The sequence below is a fragment of the Corvus kubaryi genome, unplaced genomic scaffold, assembly GCF_017639235.1.
Source record: "Corvus kubaryi isolate FWS band 111438036 unplaced genomic scaffold, C.kubaryi_AGA036_p1.0 split1-37374, whole genome shotgun sequence".
NCBI lineage: Eukaryota > Metazoa > Chordata > Aves > Passeriformes > Corvidae > Corvus > Corvus kubaryi.
The window spans coordinates 1,442,325-1,463,527 of record NW_024582079.1 but is presented as its reverse complement, the minus strand read 5'-3'; the positions used below and the strand labels follow the sequence as shown (position 1 = coordinate 1,463,527).

The following is a 21,203-nucleotide window of genomic DNA, read 5'->3' as shown; positions in this document are numbered from 1 at the left end:
CTTCGTTTCCTGCAGCGCTTCGCAGGGGCCGGGCAGCGGAAGGCGGTGGGGAGGCAGCAGACAGGCGGGCAGGCTCGGGCAGGCAGGGACTGGAGAATGGGGCAGGGGGGAGAAGGTAAGCAGGGATCCCCCGGCCCCCCAAATGCCTGCCCCGGTGCTGAGGCAGCCGGCGCTGGATGCTGGCCCGGGAAGAGAAGGCTGTGGGCGCTGTGCAGCGGGGATGGATCCAGGACTAGAGAGCTGCTGCCACCTCGTGCATGGAGAGCTGCTCCCACATACCCCCTTCCTAACCCCCCCAAAGATGGGCCCAAAGGCAGCAAGAACCCCCAGGGGCAGGACTGGATCATGCCGGCGAGGAAAGACACAGGCAACAACCAGAAAGTAAAACCAGAGCCCCCCATTTATTAGCAGTCGGTTCAACAGGACCTTACACCAGTGCTTGGGAGCCTCCCCCAGCACAGCCCCCATGGCCCCATGTGCAGCTACAGGGGCTGGGGCTGAAACATCCAGGTGGGAACCCTGCTGCCAGCGGGGCCCCTCACATGGCGAGTGAAACACATCCACCCCACTGCCCTGGCCCCACTCTGGCAGCATCCTGGGCACTGCATCCCCCTCGGGCAGAACCGCTGCCATCCCACATCCTGCCATCCAAGCGGAAATGTGGGCCCTTTTCCCGGTAAACCCGTGATGGCTCAGTCTCATTTGCCAACAGTTCCCAGGGCGTGGGAGGGGCTGCAGCTCCGTACGGCACCACCAGTACAAAGATGTGTCTGCCAGTGGGAAACCTTCCTGTTTCCCCACTGACCTTTCTCCACTTCACGTGTAACAACCAAAGAGACCACATAAAACCCTCGGGGTTTAGGTACAAATTCTGGCACTGAAGAAAAACACCTCCCTGCAAAATGGGAACCAAATGAACACCCACCCCCCCCCCCCACGTAAAACCCAACATTATTAAAATACTTTCATTTTTAATATTCAAGAGGTTTGAAGTTCTCAGCATCCTTCTGATTGCCGTTATCCCAATGTCTGTTCTGTCCCCGCGCTCTCCTCCATGCCAGGGTGTGCCGAGCACCACTCGGCTTTACCACAGGAAACACCACATGTGTACAAGATTGCAGGATGGGCCTGGGGGTCATGAGCATACTGGGACCAGTATGCCCAGACCAGCATGCCAGCCCCTTCTCCTGCTAGGCCACAGTCCCACCATGCTGCCCATGGAGGGGGAGCCATAGGTTGAGGAGCTTGAAAATGACAACAGAGATGACAATAGAAATTGTGCCCCAGTCTTTGAAAGAAAAATCCACCTTGTTCTCAGCTTTTCCAAGTAGGTGTTGGGGGAATCCAGCAAACTCTCCTGTTTCCTGCCATGGGGCTGATGGCAGGAGTGGGTCTGGGTTCCTCTGTGCTTTGGGTCTCCACCAGCTCCATCCCTCTGCTCCAGCTCAGCGAAGTCACCACCAGTGCACCAGAATGGCTGGACCAGGACCATCCTCAGACCAGGAGGTGAGGGACAGCTCTGGTGCTGCCCTCAGGCCCAAGGCAGTTGGAATCCATTTTGAGCAGAGAAAGGGGGAATTTATGCCACTTCCCCATACCAGAGCAGGGTGGGAAGGGACCAGGAATTAAAAAGGAAAAATAAAATGAAAGAGATACAGGTGTGGGGCAGGTGGAGAGGTGGGAGCACAGGGATTGCAGAGTCGGATCACTGCTCAGGCAGCCTCCAGTGGAGCCCTGTGCTCCTGGGGGTCCCCTCCAAGCCTCTGGTGCAGCCATACGCTCCTGGGGGTCCCCTCCAAGCCTCCAGTGACGCTGTGCGCTCCTGGGTCCCCTCCAAGGCTCGGTATTGCTGAGAAGGTCCTGCTGGCACAGGGTCAGCCCCGCTCAGGTACTGCTGGGGGGTGGCAGCAGTAGCAGCTACCTGGTGCTCTGCAGCTCCTCCCGCAGCCAGGTGGGCAATGTCTGCCCCATTTTGTACAGGAGCTTGGAGAGCTCTATGTTATGGTCCCTGTAATAGTCCCGCAGGAAGGCGCGTGACTGCAACAGGAGAGCAAAGAGGAGCGTCAGGGGGACCAGCCCAGAGCCCGCCAGCCCAGCACAGCCCTGCTCAGGACCAGCCCAGGAGGCTTTCTGCATACTCACATCTGAATCCATCTCAGGGTACTTCCTCCCTTTGCTCTTTCCCAAGCATTTTGTTTTCCCTCCATCCAGAAGCTGACACCAGAATCCTTTCTTTGGATCAAACCTGCAAAGCAAGAGCTCTGCCTCAGCCCTCTTACCCACCTCACACCTTCCATGGACATCCTGCCCAGCAGGTCCCACAGGGCACTTCTCCACCTCTAGAACCCACAGCCCAGCTAACATCTTGTCATCAACCCCCTGGTACAACAGGTTCCCCTACAGCTGTGCAATAAGCAGTCCACCAAGGCTCATTCATTGCCATATTGAGGGAGCACAGAGTCTACCTGGGTTTAAGTACCATTTTCTGCGGCACTTTTGTCCCTGGATGCCCTCAAGTGCCCCACAGCACCTGGGTGGGCATACATATAGGCAAGCCCTGGCAGAGGTAAATTACTATTTCTCTAGGAGCTCTGGAGGCTTCTCAGAGTGGGGTTTAATGGAAGGCTCAGATCAAGGTCACACCTGCAGAGGTACCACACAGCCAGCAGCTGCTCTCAAGCATGTACAAGGAGATGGAGTGCCAGGGCTCAATACCATCATCTGTGCCACAAATGCACTCCTGAACTCTGCTCCAGGAGCCCAGGACTGCTCTTGGGCTGCCTGGAGTGACCCCACTGTGGTGTCTGCATAGGTCTCAGGAAAAAGCCTGGCCTCATCAAAATCAACAGCAGCTCTGTAGAGAGGCCCAGGGCTGGGGGCTGCTCTGGGGCAGTGCTGGGTGTCCCCTGGCCAACCCACTGCATGGGAGCCATGGCAGGGTGGAGGAAGGAGAAGTTGGGGGAAGGACTCACGCCAGGGTCTTGTGATAATCGATGAAGTTGGTCACACCGAGGAATTTCTGGACTGTCTCCATCACTTTGGCAGGTTCCGTTCGGAGCAGCTTGCCATCCAGCACCAGGATCTGCAAGGAGCAAGGCAGGGTGGTGAGGTGTCACTGGCTCCCAGCCCTGCTCTCCTGAGGCAAGAGGACACCTTTACCATACCTTTGGACATCTCAGAGCCAAATCTGCCACCAGCCTGCACAAGGGCCTCCACTAAATATCAATGTGCCCTGGTGCTCCCTTACACCGGATGTAGGAAAATGAAATGCAACTAAAAGCCAGGGCCAGGACCCACCAGAACAACATCAGAGCTTCTGCTCAGGGCTACCCAGCCCACAGGCAGCTGGGATTGCAACACAGCTATTACACTAGCAGCAGGCAACTAGTAAGACTTCATGAGGTTAATCGACAGCGGAAAAATCATTCAGGGATTGATCCCATACTCTCCAGCAGTGCTGCACTGTGCAGGTCACAGCAGGGCTGGCATCCAGCTCCCATCTTCCCTGCAGATGGCTTGAACTATGGGCAGCTTCACCTGCTATTTTTGTCCTGTTCGATGCCGTGGTGACACCAGACAGGGCAGCCCCAGGGGGGTCTGTGGCCAAGACGGTGACCCCACAGAGCCACCCACAGCCCTCTGCCCCCACTCCCTTTCAACCCTGCTGTGACAACCCACACAAGGACATCTTCGTATGTTATCCATCATCAGGTCCCCTTCTTGCACAGCACCTCCCCTGTGCCTCCTCTCCAAGTAATTTTACTTCTCCCCCCATGGTTTTTTAGGGTGCAAGATAAACAGCTCCCATGGGAGCAACTCCACAGCGAACCTCGGATCCAAGAGCTCTTTCCCCCACACCCTTGCTTGCGTGAGGGCTCTCCCCAGCTGCTGCCACTGTAGGACTGGGGTGCTCCCATCCCTACCTGGTTGGCGTGGTAGCTGTTGAGCCAGCGCTCGATGTGGGTGGCGTACCAGCCCGGCACCAGGCAGCGGTTCTGCAGGGTCCGCAGCTTCGGGGCGGCCTCGGGCCCCGCTGTGATCACCTCGTGGAAGGTGTATTTCAGGGCAACCGGGTCATCGTGAGCTCGCTGGTGCTGTCAGGCAGGAGCAAGGCAGGTTTGCCCCCAGGGTAACCCAAATCCTGGGCTGCCCACAAGGTGCAGTGGCTTCCAGGCCACCAGGATGTGTCCTCATGCATCACATGTTCCACCAACTAGCGTGGCATCCGCAGTCATCCCACATCCCAAACCAAGCTCACCATCCCACAAGACCGCGCCATCCAGGGAAGAGGCAGAGGCTCACCTGATACCAGGAGTAGGCTCGATCTGCAGGGTTGATGAGGATGGTGATGATTTTGGCCTTGGACAGCAGGGCTGCAGCTCGCCGGGGAGCCACTTCAGAGTCAAAGTAGTTGGCACTTTTCTCAAAGTAGAAGTCAGAGGTGGTGTTGGAGGGGATGGGGAAGAATTCCATGTACCTGGGGGAGGCATAGTGTGAGGCTGGCAGACAGGCACCACAAGATGTCCCCAGCACCGCCCTCACAGGTGACATCTCAGACACTCAGAAGGGAAATCCCACAGCACCACTGCTCCCCCTTCCCAAAGTTACTGGCACTCCCAGCACAGTCCCCACAATGCAGAGACCCACCAGTCGATGCCCTTGTGATAGTTGTGTCCATTGAAGAACTGTATCTCCTCGAAGGTCTCTGAGCTGGGGTAGTTGCTGCTCAGGTCCGGGTGCATCCCCAGGAAGAGATAAAGGGCAGTTGTTCCTTTGGACAGACAGATAGAGTTGACATGGGCCAAATCTCCCTCCAAGCTCTGCTTCAGGGCAGGAGGGCTGAGAGAAGCTCTTTGGGAGTGTGGGAGTCCTGTCAAGCCTCCCAGCACTGAAGGTGAAGGGAAGCACCTGTTTTTTGAGGCCCGATGATGAGAAGCTTCGGGAATCGGTCACAGGTCTTTTCTTTGGACCAAATGTCCTTGTGCCGTTTGTCTTCACAGGGATCCTGAAACACAGCGTGGAGGATCAGAGACAGAGCAGCCTGGATGGGACCCCACACCACTGCTCAGCCCCTCCATCCTGAGCAGACACATGGGGAGGCCACCCTGCTTGGCAGGCAGGACAAAGACCAGGCTTATCTCCAGGTCTACAGGGCAAACCCCTCCCTGGCACTGCCTGCAGAACCAGCGAGAGGTGAAAAACCACTGCTTACCCAGGGAATCAGAGGGAAATCCAGGTTGGAAGCTACCTGAGGCTCAGAGCAGGGCCAGCTATACCCCACTACCCTCTCCCAGCACAACAAACAGGGTCACTCCCCCTATTAAAGGCACAGGGGTACCTGCCATAGCGGGTCCTTCTCCTCGGAAAAGATCTGGAAGTATTTCTGTGCCAGCTGCACTGGGGGCAATGTCTGCAGCTTCAAGTTGGTCCAGGAGTTGAGGAAGCGGACCAGGTGCTTGAAGGTGTACAAGCCCAGGCGGTCGTTGCCATAATTGGACAGATGGGTCATGAAGATGCTGATCTGAAGCCGAGAGGACAGAGCAGGGGTTAGAGGAGCTTCACCCAGCAACCATCTCATGCATCTCATCCCACCCTGGCTGAGAACACTGGGGACATCTCCCATAGCAGTGCCAGGACAACGCTGCAGGACACCTGTCTGTCTCTCCCCGGGCAGTACTTACAGGGTTCAGGAGCACAGTCAGGAACAGTTCACCCCCATTGATGATTTTGTCCAGCTCACTGGAGCCACCAGGGTATTCATTGTAGAAAATAGTGTGCGTGAAGAGGCCACAGGTTTGCCGGGGAAGCACCTGGGGTAGGAAAAAAGATATGGATGGAACAGGCAGAGGAGCCAGGGCAGTGAAATGGCCCCATGGTCTCCAGGCTTCCAGAGCTAGATCTCCTTCCCTTCCCAACAAAAAGAGGGAACCAGACCTCAACCCTTCAGAGGTCAGGACCAGTTATACTACTCCTCACCATCCTTGACTTGAAAACATACACAGAAGGGAAGGATGTGAACAGATGGAAAAGCCAAAAACTGTCCTCACACAAGCTTCACCCATGCAGGATGAGCAAGAGGGAACAACCCCCTCAAACTGGAGCTGTGCAGAAACCACCTGCCGAGGTTCTGGTTTTGGTGGGGGAGGCAGGAGAAGAGAAGCACCAGAGACAGAGCTGGGCACCCACCATGATGCCATTGTGGATGAAGCCGCGGCGGTAGCGAGCGGGTTTCAGGTGCGGATATTCCTCTGTGCTCGTCACTCTGATGGACCAAACCTGCTTCCAAGCCTCGTACAGCTGCACATGGACGGGGTACACGCCCGAGTGGTGGGGGGCCACAGCGTACCCCATGTCAGTGGGGATGCCATGCTCCTGCAGAGAAGAGAGTGGGGAATGGGTGACTGTGGAGACCCCAAAATCACAAACCAATCCCTCTCCATTCCCAGTTACAAACTGTCTAGTTGTGCCTCTGGAGAGCAACCAGGGAAGGGCTCTGCATCCTCTCCTAAGCCTGACTGTCTCCACAAAAGGGAGCCCAGGAACAGCCATGCTGGGTGGACACCCACTCCTCTGCTTCACTCAGACCATCCTCATCCCTGTCCTCGGTTGTCACCCACAGAACAGCCATAGCCAAGCTGTTCTGTGAAGAATGAGGAGATACAGTTATATAGGACTGAAGAGTGGTTTATATCAGTAGATACAAAACAGCCTGGAAATTCTGAGCTGGAACACTGCCCATCCTAAGTAGGAAAGGTCTGGTCTCTCTCTAATTAAGCACTTGTAATTATCAGATAATAAATTCAAGTTAGTTTGAAGATCCCTTTCTTCGGCCAAAGGATCCAATTATTAATAGGTCTGGCAGTTTGGATTCAAGACAGCTGTCAATCAATCACAGCATGAACTGGTGCCAGTGCAACACAAAGGACAGCCTAAAAGGACAGAGAACCCCTGAGCAAGCTGAAGGTCACAGCCTGCCTTTACAACCAAACATGTCCCTGCCAGTTCAGCCTGTAGAGGGAGTTTCCATCAGCCGGAGCCTCCCGGCACAGCCACCGCTCCAGGATCCCACATTATCACCCAGCACAGATTCACACGGTGCCAGGCTGAGCATCCCCCTGGGCTGCACCCTCTGCATCCCCACGGTGCCAGGCCAGGTGGGCACAGCTGCAAGGCACAGACAGGGTCTCCCCTTGAACAGCCACTGGGGCAGCTCACTGCCACAGGAACAAGTTGGCTGCTGCAGATAAATCCTTTAGCTCTAGGTACTAGAGCATAAATGGATTTACCCACAGAGCTGCAACATGAGGGACATGACTTAATGTCACCAGGTCCCTCTGCTCCAGCAAGCAGGGGCTTTTCCCTGGGAATCTTCTTTGCTCCTCTTCTACCATCCTCCCCTCACCACAAGCAACCCCACTGGCAGCATCTTACTCACGACAGCGAATTTCTTGTTTAAGGTCATCTGCTCGGCGAGAACTGACTGGTTGTGGAAGAGGTGAGGCTGCATGTGGCTCCACATGTGGGGGAACCACCAGAACTCCTTCACGTAGGACAGCAGCAGGTCATCACCTTCATCCTCAGCATCAGTACCTGTGGCATGACAATTGCTGTCACCACCGAGCATGGAGAGCTGTGTGAGCAGCTGGGGCAGAGGGAGGGGCAGCCCCTCTTGGTGGCCAGGTGATGGAAGAATAGGGTGGGATGCCTAAGGACCCTCCTGCAGCCCTGAGAATACCCTCTTTGAGCACCAACTGGTGCCCCAGCACCAGCTGTACGGCACCCACAGGAGAAGCGGTGCCCTTGCCCTCCTCACCTGTGTGGAAGAATTTCCCTGAGTATCCCAGGTTGAAGGTGAAGTTCGGGATGTGGGTGCGCAGCTCGTTCTGCGTGTCAAACAGTGCCTGGGAGAAGGGGAGAGGAAGCAAGGTGTCCTCAGCACATGGCCTCAGGGACAGGTGCCACATCAGGGCAAGCACCAATGTCCCTGAGAGCTCTGCAGAGTGGCTCCCAGAGGGACAGGGGAGGCTCTGAGGGCAGAAAGGTTCATCTCTGGAGCACCCCTGAGCAAGCACAAGCGTCCAGCCCTGCCCACCCAGCCAGGAGAGCACAGACTCACCTTGACATCTTCCACCTTCATGCGTGTGCCCTCCTTGCCCACAAAGATGTCATCAATGTCCACCAGGATGTAGCGGTCAAGGGGCAGGGACAACCTCTTGCCCGTCAGGAAGGAGACAGAGTCCACAAAGACCAACTTGTGCAGCCAGAAGTTGAGGTTGTTGCCGAAAAGCACTCTCTGGATGCCATCGTGGAGGCCCAAGTCCTGCATCACAGTGGTGTGCAGTGCAGCATCCACGCTCATGTGCGGGATGGACTCAGCCGACTTGGTCTTGGCCAGGAGGACAGGCTCGTAGGTGGAGTGGTTGGACTGGAAGACAGTCCAGTCCTCCCCAGGCAGCACACCCTTCTCCACCTCACTGGGGCGTGTGATGTAGAGCAGGGGCGACTTGGGGTTGATGCTGCAGTCCTTCAGCGCCAGGTTGGAGTGGAGGAAGAGTGGGAAGCCCTTCAGCTGGGCACTCAGAAGGCTGTTCTCATTGGCCTGCATGGGGAAAATGGGAGCTAGAGGAGATGGGACACTGAAACAAGGCAGGGGCTCACAAGGAACACTAACAGCCACGGCAACAGAGGCAGTAGCTCACCACACCTGGAGAACTGGGTTCTGGCTTCCCCCTGCTTCCTCTCTGGAGCATGGGGTGCCCTCATCCCCCTCACACACTCAATCCTGCTCATGTCCTATGTGCAAAGTGTCCCACGGCTGGGAGCACTTGGCAGGAGAAGGGCTGCAGAGTAAAATACCTGTTCATGCTTTTGGCAAACCCCAGCAAGGGTCACTGCTGGAAAACATGTGCTAAAAACAACTGGACTGATCCCAGAAGTGTGTTTTTTTCCTCAAAATCTCCAAAGGCTACACAGCCCTTCCAAAGGGAGAGAGCTAAGATGGTGCCCTTGCTAGAAGCTTGTGCCCCACACCAATTCATGCTGCTTGCAGAAAGCATGGGGAGGGCAAAGTCCCTGCGGGGCAGTAGGACACCAGGGCTCACACCCAGCCTGGCAGTGGGATCTTGGTTTGTCCCATGTACCCCCTTACCTTGAAGAAGCCGATGATGCCCACGCCGTACTCCACGCAGTACTTGTCCAGCAGCTCCCGGTTCCAGGCATCCAGGTTGACATACTTGAGGATGTTCTCGTAGATGATGAGGGCAAAGCGTCCCCGGTCCTTGTCGGTCAGCGTGGGCATGTCCCCCTTCCCCGGGGCAATCTCTGTCCTGTATTTGAAGTGACTCGACTCCAAAATGGCCACAATCTCCTGACCCAGCTGGGAGTAGAGGCTCTCCACGAAGACCAGCACCAAGGGGTCTGTGCGGGAGGAGTCGGCCACCTTGAGGGTCTTCAGTGGCAGCAAACGGGAAGGGGCGACCTTGGGCTCGTCGCAGTCCGGCCCCACCACGTCCCCAGAGGGCTCCAAGCCCCTTTTCCACCCATATAAATAATAAGCAGAGACGAAAACACTGAGCAGGCAGAAGGCAAAGAGCAGGAGCAACACCACCTGCGGAGAGAGCTGCCAGATACCCCGCCGGGCCCTGGCCAGCACAGTCATCCTTGCATCCGCTGGGTGAGGTGGGGCCCCTCTCCCCTGCCCGCCCCCTCCCCTCACGAGCCCCGGGGAGGGGAAGAAGCAACCAACCAACCAATAAAAAATTAGGTAAAATCAAATTGAATACTACTAATAAATTAAAATACTAGCAGGCCGCCTGTGCAGGCTCTCTCCCCTCCAGCAGTCGGGCGTCCCTCGCCGTCTGCTTCATGTCACCATGGCAGAGGCACCGAGAGTCCCCTTGCCGAGCCGAAATTCCTGTGGTGATGGCAGCAACGGCAGCAGCAGCTCCATGGCCTCAGCAGGGCGAGGGGGCGGCGGGCAGCCTCGGCGTGGCTCGTGGTGGGAATGTGGGCATGGTGGATCCCTGGTTCCCCGGCTCCACACAGCGCCCTGAGAGAGAGAGGTGGGATGAGAGGGTAGGGACGATGTCAACGCTGCCACTGTTATTTCTGCAGTGTGACAGCCCCAGCAGAGTCCTCAGGAGCTCACTGGCGTGCCAGGGCTTGCCACACTAACGCTGTGAGCTCCCAACAGCGCCGGGGATGGAGCGGGAATGCAGCACACAGCCATGCCATGGGATCCTGGCCGTGGGTGCACCTGGAGTGCAGGTGCATCACCAGGTGCTATGGAGAGGAGCCCCCAGCTCCCTGTGAATCTCTGGTACCTCAAGCAGCTGGAGAAGCAGCCCTATTCCTCCCTGTGCCCAGTGGGAGCCACGCTGTGCCAAGGAGAATGGGGGGAGGTCTGAGCCCCCATGGCCCAGCTCGGCTGGCAGGGAGGGACACGGGAGGGACATGGGCAGCCCGCCAGCCAGGCAGCTCAAGGCCGAGCCAGGAGCCGCCAGCCAAGGTCACTGAGATGGGCATGTGGGAGTGTCCACGTGGAGCCAAAGCAACCTTGGGAATATTCTTCCCTTCCCTGTGAAAAGCTCTTTTGAAAAAAAAAAAGGAAAACAATGAGCACTGCTTGACAGGAGGTGAAGCCACCTGGGGGACAGACTGATGCAGCTAATGTGTTTAAGGAAAAAAAGTGGCTTGCAGCACTGTCCCCAAACTCCTACCACTGTTGGGGACAAGGGCAGGAGTCCCTGCTCCTCCCAGGGAGAACTCCCTGTGTCCTGCCAGCACTGTGGCTGAGCACCCTTCCTGCTGACACCAGCCGGGCTCCTAACAGGATTAAACGTGGCCGACTGAGCGGCACTGTGGATTACAGACTGGGGCTTGGCAGGGTAATCCTGTCATCCCTGCCCTTCCCAGCAGAAACTCCCACTCCAGGCAGTGCTTCCCAACCCTGCCGACATGGCACTGCTTCAGCCAGGCCTCGGTAGGTGCTGCTGGCAGCCAGTCTCCTTCCAGCCTCCATCACTGTCTCCTCCTTCACCATCTCCATGACACACCAGCAACCTCCCCTTGCCGGCTGTGTGGAACACCTGGGTTTACTGACTTGTAATTTATCTTTGTGCACATAGATGATCTCCAGGCATGACCAAGAGAGGATGCACCTTCTCTCCTTAGCCCCTCGAGGTGTGTCCTGCCTGTTCCACCTCACTCCTTCAGCCCCTCCAGCATCCCTGGGACAACAGAACAGCCCTGCTGCGGTTTTGGGACAGGGCACTTCTCCAGGTCTGCTGATTTTAAGGATGTGCTTGCGCAGAGGGAGGCTCCCCTGCCTGCCTACAATCCCTAGGGATGCAGAGAGCTGGAAATGCATTATCCAGCACCCTGGCTGTGCCATCCCACTCCCTCTCCGTTTCTTTCATCTGCCAGGAGCAGTGGGTACTGGCAGCTGCATTCCCACAGTGATACACGGGCAAATGGCAGCAGTGGGTTTGATGCCAAGCACCAGAGCCAGCACCTGATGGGCAGGACTGTGTGTCCATCCGTGCACCACCCTCCATGAAAAAGGGAATAGGGCTCTGCACCTACATCACCTGCCACTTCCAAGGGCACTTCATTAGCCCATTCTCTCCTAAGAGCTTTTAATTACAGTACTTAATGACCAGGCTTTGGAGACAGCATCTCTGGCCAGACACCGGCTGAGTCTCCCCAGGCTGCCACGTCAAAGCCTGCCCAGGGCAGGGGGCCAGCACTGGACCCCCGGAGCAGCCAGGTGTGAGCTGGGACCAGGACAGGCAGCATCCCGCCTCAGGCACCTGTCAGTGTGGCAGGAAGCAGGCAGGAATCCTGCTCTGCTGGTTCACTGCCAGAGCAAACCCTCCATGGGGAGGATGCCAAGGGATTTGGGGCAATGCTGCAGGGTGGGGATGCTCCTGCCCAGGGCTTTCCCCATGCAAGTGGGTGCTGGCTGCATCCTGCCCAGCAGACCCCTGCACATCCCTGGCACTGGTGGGAGAGCTGACAGCTCAGTGCTGGGGAAGGAAGCAGGCTCATGACCAAAAGCACAAAAGAAGTCCTTGAGACCAACAGCTTTTCTAAAACAAAAAGGGAAACAAGATGGTAAAATTTAAAAAACCACAAGATCTGGCAAGGTGACAGCTGAGGTCAAACGTCCTTTTAACCTGATTTTTAGACGCTGCTCAGGTGCCTTTTAAAACCACAGTGATTATTTAAAAGGCACCAGCTGGAAATGTCAGCCTGAGTCCCACACACAGACCTCAGGCCCCCAGAAACGGAGCTGGCAGGCTCCCATCACCAGGCGGGTGCTCAGCCACAGCCGCACATCAAAGACCCCGGGAGAAAGAGCCCTGGAAAATGCTCTTTCCTCGTGGGTTTCTGAGCAATGCCCTGGAACAGACTCCGCTGGAGAGGAGACTCAGTGAGGAGGCTTAGCCACCATGCTCTTAATCTGGCTGCCCTGACAAACACAATCAGCATCCAAGCAGTTTCCCGGCGTGGCTGGGAGCCCGGAGCACCCTGCGGAGCTGGATCTGACCCCAGGATGGGCAGGGAGCGCAACCAGGGGACAGGGAAGCCCTTTACTATCAGTTTGACTAAAGTACCTTTGCTTCTTCAAATCTAAGAGAGCTGCAGGAGGAAGGGAAAAATGGTTGAACAGCTTTTCAAAACCCACCCTCCAGTGCAGTTTGGGGACAGTGGTTTCTCCCTGCCCAGTTATTTTCCACAAATACTCCCTGGGGAACCACTGCGCCCCAGAAAGTCAGGGAGGCTCTAGATGGGATGAGAGGGAATTTCCTTTAGTGGCTTACAGCACTCTTCCTTTAAATACCAGTGAGATTTTGTCGGGATGCAACGTGAGGATTAAATATAAGCAAGGAAGTGCAAGCAGATCCGGCGAAGAGGGAAGGGTCAGTGATCCCAGAAGACAACCACACCAGGGTTTGATTTATTGGGGGGTGGAACAGGTCTGGCTGCAGGTGCAAGCAGTGAAGATCAGGCAGTTCACAAGTCCCAGCTGTTGGATAAATCAACTGTCCCAAGCCCATGGCCCAGAGATGGGAGGTGAGCTCAAAACCACAGGTGTGACAGAGTAAGAAATTGCTCACACATTTCCCTTGCACCATTTTGGAAAAGGCTGAAAGGAAGAAGCAGCCATCCACCTTCATGCAGAAGACACTGAGATTTTGTTGAAGAACCTCAGCCCTTGATTTGAGTAGCTCCCAAATCTCCAACATTCAACCCATAGAGATGAAGCCACATCCTAAACATCACAGTCAGGTGGGTGACCCTGCTCCCCCCTCCTGCTGGCACCCTTTGGGTGGGCACCCCTGCTCCTCACTCCTCATCATTGCAGGGAGAGACCCACCACTGCTGGGTAATCACCTCGTCACCACCATGCCAGCTCCACTTCTCCTTGTAAGCCAGCCCTGGGGGTTAAGCATGGATGGAGGAGGATTTAGAGGCAGGATGCTAAATTGCATTGCACAGCTCAGCGATTTGCAATCACTCCCGCTTGCTCCAACACTTCCCCTATCCAACCACTGCAGGGAATGTGGACGAATCAGCCCCACCTACACATCTGCTGCATCTCCCACTTGAAGGCAAAACACTACTGGAAGGTCTAAATTTGGCCAGGCCAGGACTCAGGCCCCCAGCAGACAATGCTTATCCAACCCCACCTTTTGTCCTTCCCACATCTCACGGACCCTCACCGTGAGTATCCCCAGCGATCACCAACTGGTGCCCTGCAGCCCTGGGAATCAGCACTACCTGTAAAAGATGCACAAAAGCAGCCAAATTATTATTAATAGGTTTAAGTTCCCTCTAGAGGGAATCCCCTTCACTCACTGGTAATATTTAGAGGGCTACAGATCTAAAACCACTAAGCTAAGCACATCCTTAGAGAGAAGATTAATGCCATCACATTATTCAAGAGACAACTGCAAGCTCAAGACAGGGGAGGTTGCTTTGAAAATGAAAAAGTAATCGGCATGAAAAAATGGCCTTTAAACACCCACCTCTGCACCACCGCCTTTATCAGCTCTAAATGATAGTGATCCCAGCTACAACTGGAAACATCTGCAGACAGCTGGAAGCACTGGCAAGGGAAAAGAGCTATCTCAGGGTGCAAAGGACCACTGTCTGTCCCTGTCCCCATCTCCTCCCTCCCCAGCCAGGGCTGCACCCACTGACCAAGAGAAGGCACAATCAGGAGATGATCTCCTCTACTGTGGTGTGTGGTGGTGTGATGATCCCACCAGCATGCTCCTGGAGCTGGGACACAAGCCCTGTGCCACAGGAGATGAAGCTACAGCAGCCCAGGAAGAGGAACCCAGCATGAAAACTTCAACCACTGCAAAACCAGGAGTTTTTCCTCGTCTTGACAGCCTGGGTGAGCCTTTAGGATGGGCCCAAGAGACTTGGACAGAGGAGTGATCTGTATGGACATCCATTTGCCTCCTGCCAAGCTGCAAAGCCAGGGTGTCTGGGCAGGGGAGAGGGATGTGGAGCAGGCAGAGAGGGGAAGAACACAGAGAAGCAGAAAGGAGCTTGTTCCCATCACCCACTCGCCAGAGGTTTGGTAATGCCAGATAAGGAGGGTCTTATGTGGTAGATTACACAGGCTGTTTAAGCACTTTGCAAACAGTAGTTACAACCTACGAGGGAGAAAAACACCCTGCTGTGGGAGAGGGAGATTCCCAGTGCTGCTTTCCTGAGGACACCAGCCTTCCACCGGTGCCCAAGAGGTGCCAAGTTAAAAATGGACAGTGGCAGCCCTAGCAGCTGACCTTGGAACAGGCAGTGACAGGCAGTCCCTGATGCTGCTCCCACTGCAAACCCACCTGGCTTGGCTTCTCCCCTTCATGCACAGGCTGGATGCGACCAAACACAAAGGAGTATCAGGAAAACTCATTGGTGATTTATAAGGTCTGGAGAACTTCCACCCCAGGAGGACTTCAGCAGGAAAATCCTCCCTTCTTCTCAGCTCTTTTTTTTTTAAGATCTGATTTATAGAGCCTGGCCAGAAATGAGCAGTTGGAGCATTCACCTGGATTGCTGAACCAAGCTTCACCTTGACACCTCTCTCCCCTCTGGAAATAAACCTCTGGCTCTGCTGCCCACCCCCTTCCTGCTCCTAGGGGAAAGAAACCAATATGAGCAATGAGCCCAGTGAAAGTGGTTAAGAATTTTCACTTTTAAAAAGTTATTTTTAGTCAAAGTGTCCAGCTCTGGAAGAGGCATTTTTGCACCCAGAAAGCCCTGTTAGCACTTCAGTTTTACTGTGAGAGATAAAAGTAATGTTTTTCTCAGGTTTTCTTCAAAAAAACAATCATGAGAACAGCTCACCACTGCCTGCAGAGGGATGGAAAAGCAAAGTTCTGTTTGTGACATGTATATGCTGAATTTTTAGGGGAGAAAAAAACCTGAATAAATTTTTTTTAAAATTCAAATCCCTAAAAACTGGGTGAGGCTTCTGGAAGGCCATGATTAAAAATCTTCATGGCAGAGCAGCTGGCAAGCCCAGCTGGAGGGTGTCTAAGACTAGTTCTAGCAAACCCCACACCTTAAATCCACATCCCAAGGTCCTGTCCCTGATAATCCCCATCTCTCACCCCTTTCCCCACCCTTGTCAGTGAGGCTGTACAGAGGAAGCCTCTGCAGAGGTCACCCCATTTCTGATCCTGGGGCACCGGTGGCTCCCACCCTCCTTGTCCTCAGCATCCTGATCTGGAAGAGCACCTCTCCATCTCCCAACACCCACATGAAACCAGTCTCCTCCACAAACTAGGCCAGCAATTAGCAGCAGCCATTAGCTTTCCTATGCCCCAGGGACACTGGGTTGGGCAGCTGATCCCTCAGCACCAGTGATCCCCATCACCATCCCAACAAAACACCCCAACACCCCACAGCCAGGTTATGGTTCGGGTTGTGCCGCTGCAAGCCCCTCAGAAAAGCTGAAGCCCTTCACAGGTGACTCCTCCTCAGAGGTATTTTTTGTCCTTGAATCCTTGGGAACAGCCTCGGAGCAGAGCTTGGGGAATTCTCCCAAACCTTAATTGAAAGAGGCGCTTAACGAGGAGAGTTTCTTTTGTCTGTTAATTGAAACAGGTTCTTACCGACAAAACTCTCCATGAATTTTAAGTGGGTTCACAGGGGGAAAAAATCCACTCAATGAATTGGGTTTTCCTGCTTCGAAATGTGCCGTGTCGGTTCCTGTGGCTTTCCAAGCACCCGAGAGCCTTTCTGGATAATCGGGGCCTGAATCCTGAGTATTTTAAAAAGAAAAAGGACGAGGGGAAAATAATCTCACATGCATTTTTATATTTCACTGGAGTGGCAGCCTGCCCTCTCACAAGCAGGTTGCATGAGGACTCCTACCCAAAAAAACACGGACTAAAAGCCCCTCGATGCCACCTTTTGCTGCCTCTGACAATTGGCTTGGCCACACTTTTCCTGCAGAGATGCTGGTCCTGCCACGAGTGTGAGGGTGACACTGGATCTCAGAGACTCTCGAAGCAGCAGTGATTCCCTGTGCTCAGGCATGGCAGCACTGCGAGCCCCATGGCATGGGCCGGCTGCTTCCTTTTCTTGACAGCTTCCCAAGTTGGTAGGAGAGCAGAGGCATCCTGCCACAGAACTGCCAGCTGTTCTGGGGACCACAGGCTGCCCTGCGAGTGCTAACCCAGCCCCAAACCAGCACTTTTGCAAAGCAGAATCCATAAAATCACAGCATGAACCAGCTCACAAAGAGCAACTGACCCCCACCAGTGCCCACGTTCCAGAGAGTCCCTACAAGGATGGAGCTGCCTCCTCCTCCCAGGGGCTCCCTGGGATGCTACTGTCAGACCACATCCATCCTGCCTGATGCCCCAGTGCTTTGCTGAGCTGCCTCTGACCTCCACTTCCCTGCAGTCTGCCAGGACAGGCGCTGCCAGGAGCCCAAAGCACCCACAGGGCCAGGTGCTGGCAGCCAATATTGAATTAGAAGTCAGAGCAGTCCCTGCTGTGACGTGGGTGTGCTCCCACCATGGCTCCTGGGGTGGCAGATCCTTTGGGAAGGGCTGGGCAGCACATGCTGACGCACAGGCAGGACACTTCCAGGGCCAGCATGCTCCAAGGTCATGACTGGGCCAGGCTGGAGGTCAGATCTTTTATTAGACCAATGGACACAGTTGGAAAAAGCGACACATTTTGGCCACGCAGGCATTCCTCAGGCCCAAGAGCACATCTGTTTTTTCCTAAAGGTATTAGTTAGGCTAATAAAAGACATTACCTCTGCATGCAAACTTTGTCACCCTTAAAATGTACCAGAGGCTGCAAGGCTCAGCAGCCCAGGGAAAACACAGGGAGCACGAACAGGCACAGAGCACAGGGGACACTTGCAAGATTAGTTTTGTTTTCACCCCTAGAACAGCACTGGCAAAGCCCACACTTGCCCCCAACAAGCACAGCTGCTGCCTCTTGCCTCCCCTATTTTCAGATCCAGGGCTGAGGCTGCAAGAACCAAATGGCATGTCCATGGGAAGTCTGTTGCTTTGGTTTACCTGCTCCAGCATCAGTCCTGTCCTCTCCTTCTCCTCTGCAGGGGCTCCAAGGCAAGCAAATGCTCGAGGAACCAACCTGCCATGCTCCACCTGCACTGACTCCTTCCCTCCTGGCCTCAATCCCACTCTCCAACGTAAATCCACGAGAGCAGCAGTGTACCAGCACAGCAAGGGATGGATCAAGGCCAATGGAGGAGACTGAAAATGGCCTGAGCCATGTGTCCAGGCATTGACAGCACTTGCAGCCGCACTTCAGGACTATGCAGTTAACACTTTTTAATGCATCCCCTTTCTTTAAGAGCTCCAAGCCCTGGGGCTGCAGGGTTGTACAAGGCTGTGAAGGTGCAGCTGGTGTTGGGAAGGAAGGGGAATACTCAGTGGGGTACTGGGTTCTGCCAAGGCCAAGGCACGGGAAGCAGAGCCAGGAGAGCATCAGGCTACCCCATGGAGCAGGGACATCCTGGGGGCTGTCATCCTTCCTAACCATACCCAGAGCTATGGGATGAGACACACATCTTGGCAGAGAGAGCCGAGCCGGACACCCCTCACTGTACATCCAACCCTCAACATGCCCAAGCTCAGAGACTGGAAATACTTCTTCCCTGCTTTACCAGTGAATGTAAATTCCAAGATATTTTGGGCTCCCTGGCAGAAGTAGGACAACAGGGCAGAAATCCTAGAAGAGAGTCTTGATCTCTCCAAGACAATCTCCATTTCCACAGCTTTGACCAGATCAGCATCAGAGCTGAACTTGGGGCATGCCCACCATAAATACCAGGGCAGTTCCTCTTGGGATACCTCCCATTAACGGATCTCTCGACCTTCATAAACCCCTTTTGGAAGGCTTGTACCACCTGAAGGTAGTGCAGAGGATTCTGTCCCCTTCCCAGGGCAAAAGACTGCAGCAAGATCCTGCTGGTTTTGGGGAGGACGTGGGAAGCGAGGTGCTCCCAGCCCCAGCCCCCTGGCCGCCAGCCACAGTCACACACAGGATTTACAGCTCGATATTGATTAGTCTTCTGCAAGCTCTGCCATTACAGTCGGTGGCTTTTGCAGGAAAACAACATGAATCATAAGTTACAGGCCGCCATCTCTCCATGTCCGCAGGGTGTGACTCATCCAGCCCTTCACGGGTCCGGCATGAGGGCTGCCCTGCTCCTCCACACCTGGGGACAGGCACAGAGCGGGCACAGGGAGCACCATCTCCCACTGGCACCTGGAGAGTGGTCTCAGCCCCTGAGGTTTGTAGGATGGTCTCCAAGAAAGTAGCATCACACTTTCCCTCCACTCCCCATGTCAAGTTCCAATATCACCAACACACACTTGACAGTGGCACAAAGCAATGCCACCAGAAACACACAAGGAAGTCAAGGGCTGTCATGACGTCCTGAAGTTGGAATGGCTGGAAACATCAATGAGATAGACTGGAAGCCCCTGTCCTCTGAGGCCATGAAGCAAACACAAGACTTGGGAACTTAATATCTTGCTTCCCTTGTCTTGAGTCCTAACCTTATTCTGGCAGGCTCTACCTCAACAGCCAAAATAAAAACACAAGTCATTAAGGTACATCTTGCAGGCAGAATTATAAAAAAAACCCCTTTCAAGCAAAACCCTCCAAGACCCTGCCCCACACACAAAAGAGCCAAGAGAGCAGCTCCATCTCCAGTAGGCAGTCAGAAGCTGGCCGAGATCAGATATGTGGTGGGACCACAGCCCTCCATCCTCAGCCCAGCACCCAGAGATGTCCCAAAATCAAACCTGCTCATAAAAGCCTGTGGAAGGAGATGGGTAGGTGCTGATGGTGACACTCTGCAGCAGGGGCACACACGGCTGTGCCATACTTCAGCATGACACTGTACTGAAGAAAATATTAATCATTCCCTCTTCATTCCAGCCTGGGTTTTGACTTACGAGGTGTCTTTTTCCTTCAGTTTAAATAACCACCACCAGCACATTAAGTATGTCCTGTTCTACAGTACTGACAGAGCCACACAGGAAGGGGGGAAAAACCCAAAACAACCTGTAAGGGAAAGTCTGTTTGCCTGGGATGGATTTTCCATCCCCATCCAAACAAAATCATCCCAGACCCACCAGCTTCCCAAAGGCACAGGAAGCGGGAAAGGCTTTGTGCGTGTGAGCTTCCCCATCAGCATCTGTGTCCAGTGCCTGCAGCTCCAGGTTGGAAGGGACAAATCTGGGGGCTGCAGCTGGTGGGGTGTCATGGCATGTACTGGGGCTGGGCAAGGTGACCCTGATGGGTGGCATGGGGAGGTCCTAGCTTCCCCATATCCACACATGGATGCCCCAGCCATGGAGTGGCACTGAGAAACATGAATTTCGCCTTCACTGTCCTTGCCCAAAATGAGCACTGACACAGGCAAAGGGAAGATGCCCGGCCATTCTGACAGAGACCAACAGCATTGGGGTTTATTTTCCGGCCGTATCAAGTCCCGCACGTTTTTTCTATTGTTTAATTTCCTTCTTCTCCACCCACGGCAAGTTCACTCAGAAGAGAGGAACTTATTTCCTATTGAATTTGTCCTGGTTGTTTTATTTGGAAAAGGACAGCTTCCTCAGCCCTGGTCCCCATGTGCAGCCGAGGGGAGCAGGCATGAGGCTGCTCACCTCCCCATCTTCACCAGCCCAGCTCCAGTAAAAACAAATCTCGAGATGTGAGTAACAAAGATGCTGCTTTGCTGCAGGAAGAGCTGCTGTTCCAAGGCTGCCGGTGACAAAGGGGCACTGCAAGGTGCCGGTTTCCCAATCCTGTGAGCACCACCGTTAGTGGGAAGACAACCATCCCCACGGTGTGCTGTGGCAGCAGCTGGCTGGGATCACGAGACGGGAGAATCCCGGTGCTGTGATGTGACTGCAGTGCTGGGAGGGAGCACCAGCCTCGATGGGAAGAAAAGCCTTCCAGGTGATGCCAAAGGTCGCCCAAGATGGTGTGGCTTCTGTGCCGCCGGGAATCAGGGGCTGCCCCCATCTGCGGGGGACAGCCTGCCTGTGTGGTGGTGAAGGCAATACCAAACGACTTGGGAAGATTACACACAGCTATGCACGAGAGGCCCAGGAGCTCACCAGCGGCGGAGAAAATGCCAGGACCTCTTCCAGAGAGGGTGGTGAGGTGCTCCACAGGAGCGCCCGCCAGGCTGGGCAAGTCGTGCCATGCGCAAGGTGTGCACCTCCAGACCGGCTCTGGCCGCGCTACCCTGGTGCTCCGCTCCTGCGCGATTTTAGCTACCACCACTCGCACTCCTCGGGAGCGGGGACGCCCCAGGCCTCGCACCCCGCGCCTGGCGCCGTGCTGCAGCTTGGCCTCGACTGCTCCTCGGCGGTGCCCGGCAGCGGCGGGGCGAGGGCACCCCCGGGCACCGCGCGGCCTCGCCGCCTCCTCCGAACCCCCATGCGGCGAGACCCCCTCGGCCTGGCGGAGCCGCGGGACGGCTCGGGGCGGGGGGCTCCCCGCCGGACCCCCGCTCCACCCGGCCGGCTCCTCCCGAGGGCACCGGGCCGTTCCGCCGCGGGGACGGGCGGGGAGAGACGCCGTTCCCGGGGGACGGGAGGAGCCGCCGGGCCCGGTTCCCGGCGCAGCCCGGCCGGGGCGGTGCGAGGCCCGGCGGCCCCGGCCCGCGCTGCCGT

General features: G+C 55.4%; 1 protein-coding gene across 1 annotated transcript; it reads right to left on the bottom strand.

The window, feature by feature from the left end:
• Positions 1-382: 382 nt before the first annotated feature.
• LOC121657824 (bifunctional heparan sulfate N-deacetylase/N-sulfotransferase 1) lies at positions 383-10,049 on the bottom strand. Its single transcript, XM_042013958.1, has 14 exons — positions 9,149-10,049; positions 8,117-8,599; positions 7,814-7,901; positions 7,436-7,590; positions 6,187-6,372; positions 5,682-5,810; positions 5,339-5,521; positions 4,909-5,005; positions 4,648-4,771; positions 4,303-4,477; positions 3,924-4,094; positions 2,973-3,082; positions 2,143-2,245; positions 383-2,037 (listed from the first exon to the last, which is right to left on the bottom strand). Exons 1-14 carry the CDS (start codon positions 9,656-9,658, stop codon positions 1,918-1,920), a joined length of 2,634 nt encoding a protein of 877 aa, XP_041869892.1. The 5' UTR covers positions 9,659-10,049; the 3' UTR covers positions 383-1,917.
• Positions 10,050-21,203: the final 11,154 nt, after the last annotated feature.

What these genes read in the sequence shown, in the direction of transcription:
- LOC121657824 (XM_042013958.1), bottom strand. Translation starts at nt 9,658, where the DNA reads ATGACTGTGCTGGCCAGGGCCCGGCGGGGTATCTGGCAGCTCTCTCCG. An exon ending in CATCGGGCCTCAAAAAACAG is followed by an intron (nt 4,772 to 4,908) that starts GTGCTTCCCTTC and finishes GTCTGTCCAAAG; the next exon opens with GAACAACTGCCCTTTATCTC. An exon ending in GAGCCTACTCCTGGTATCAG is followed by an intron (nt 4,095 to 4,302) that starts GTGAGCCTCTGC and finishes CCTGCCTGACAG; the next exon opens with CACCAGCGAGCTCACGATGA.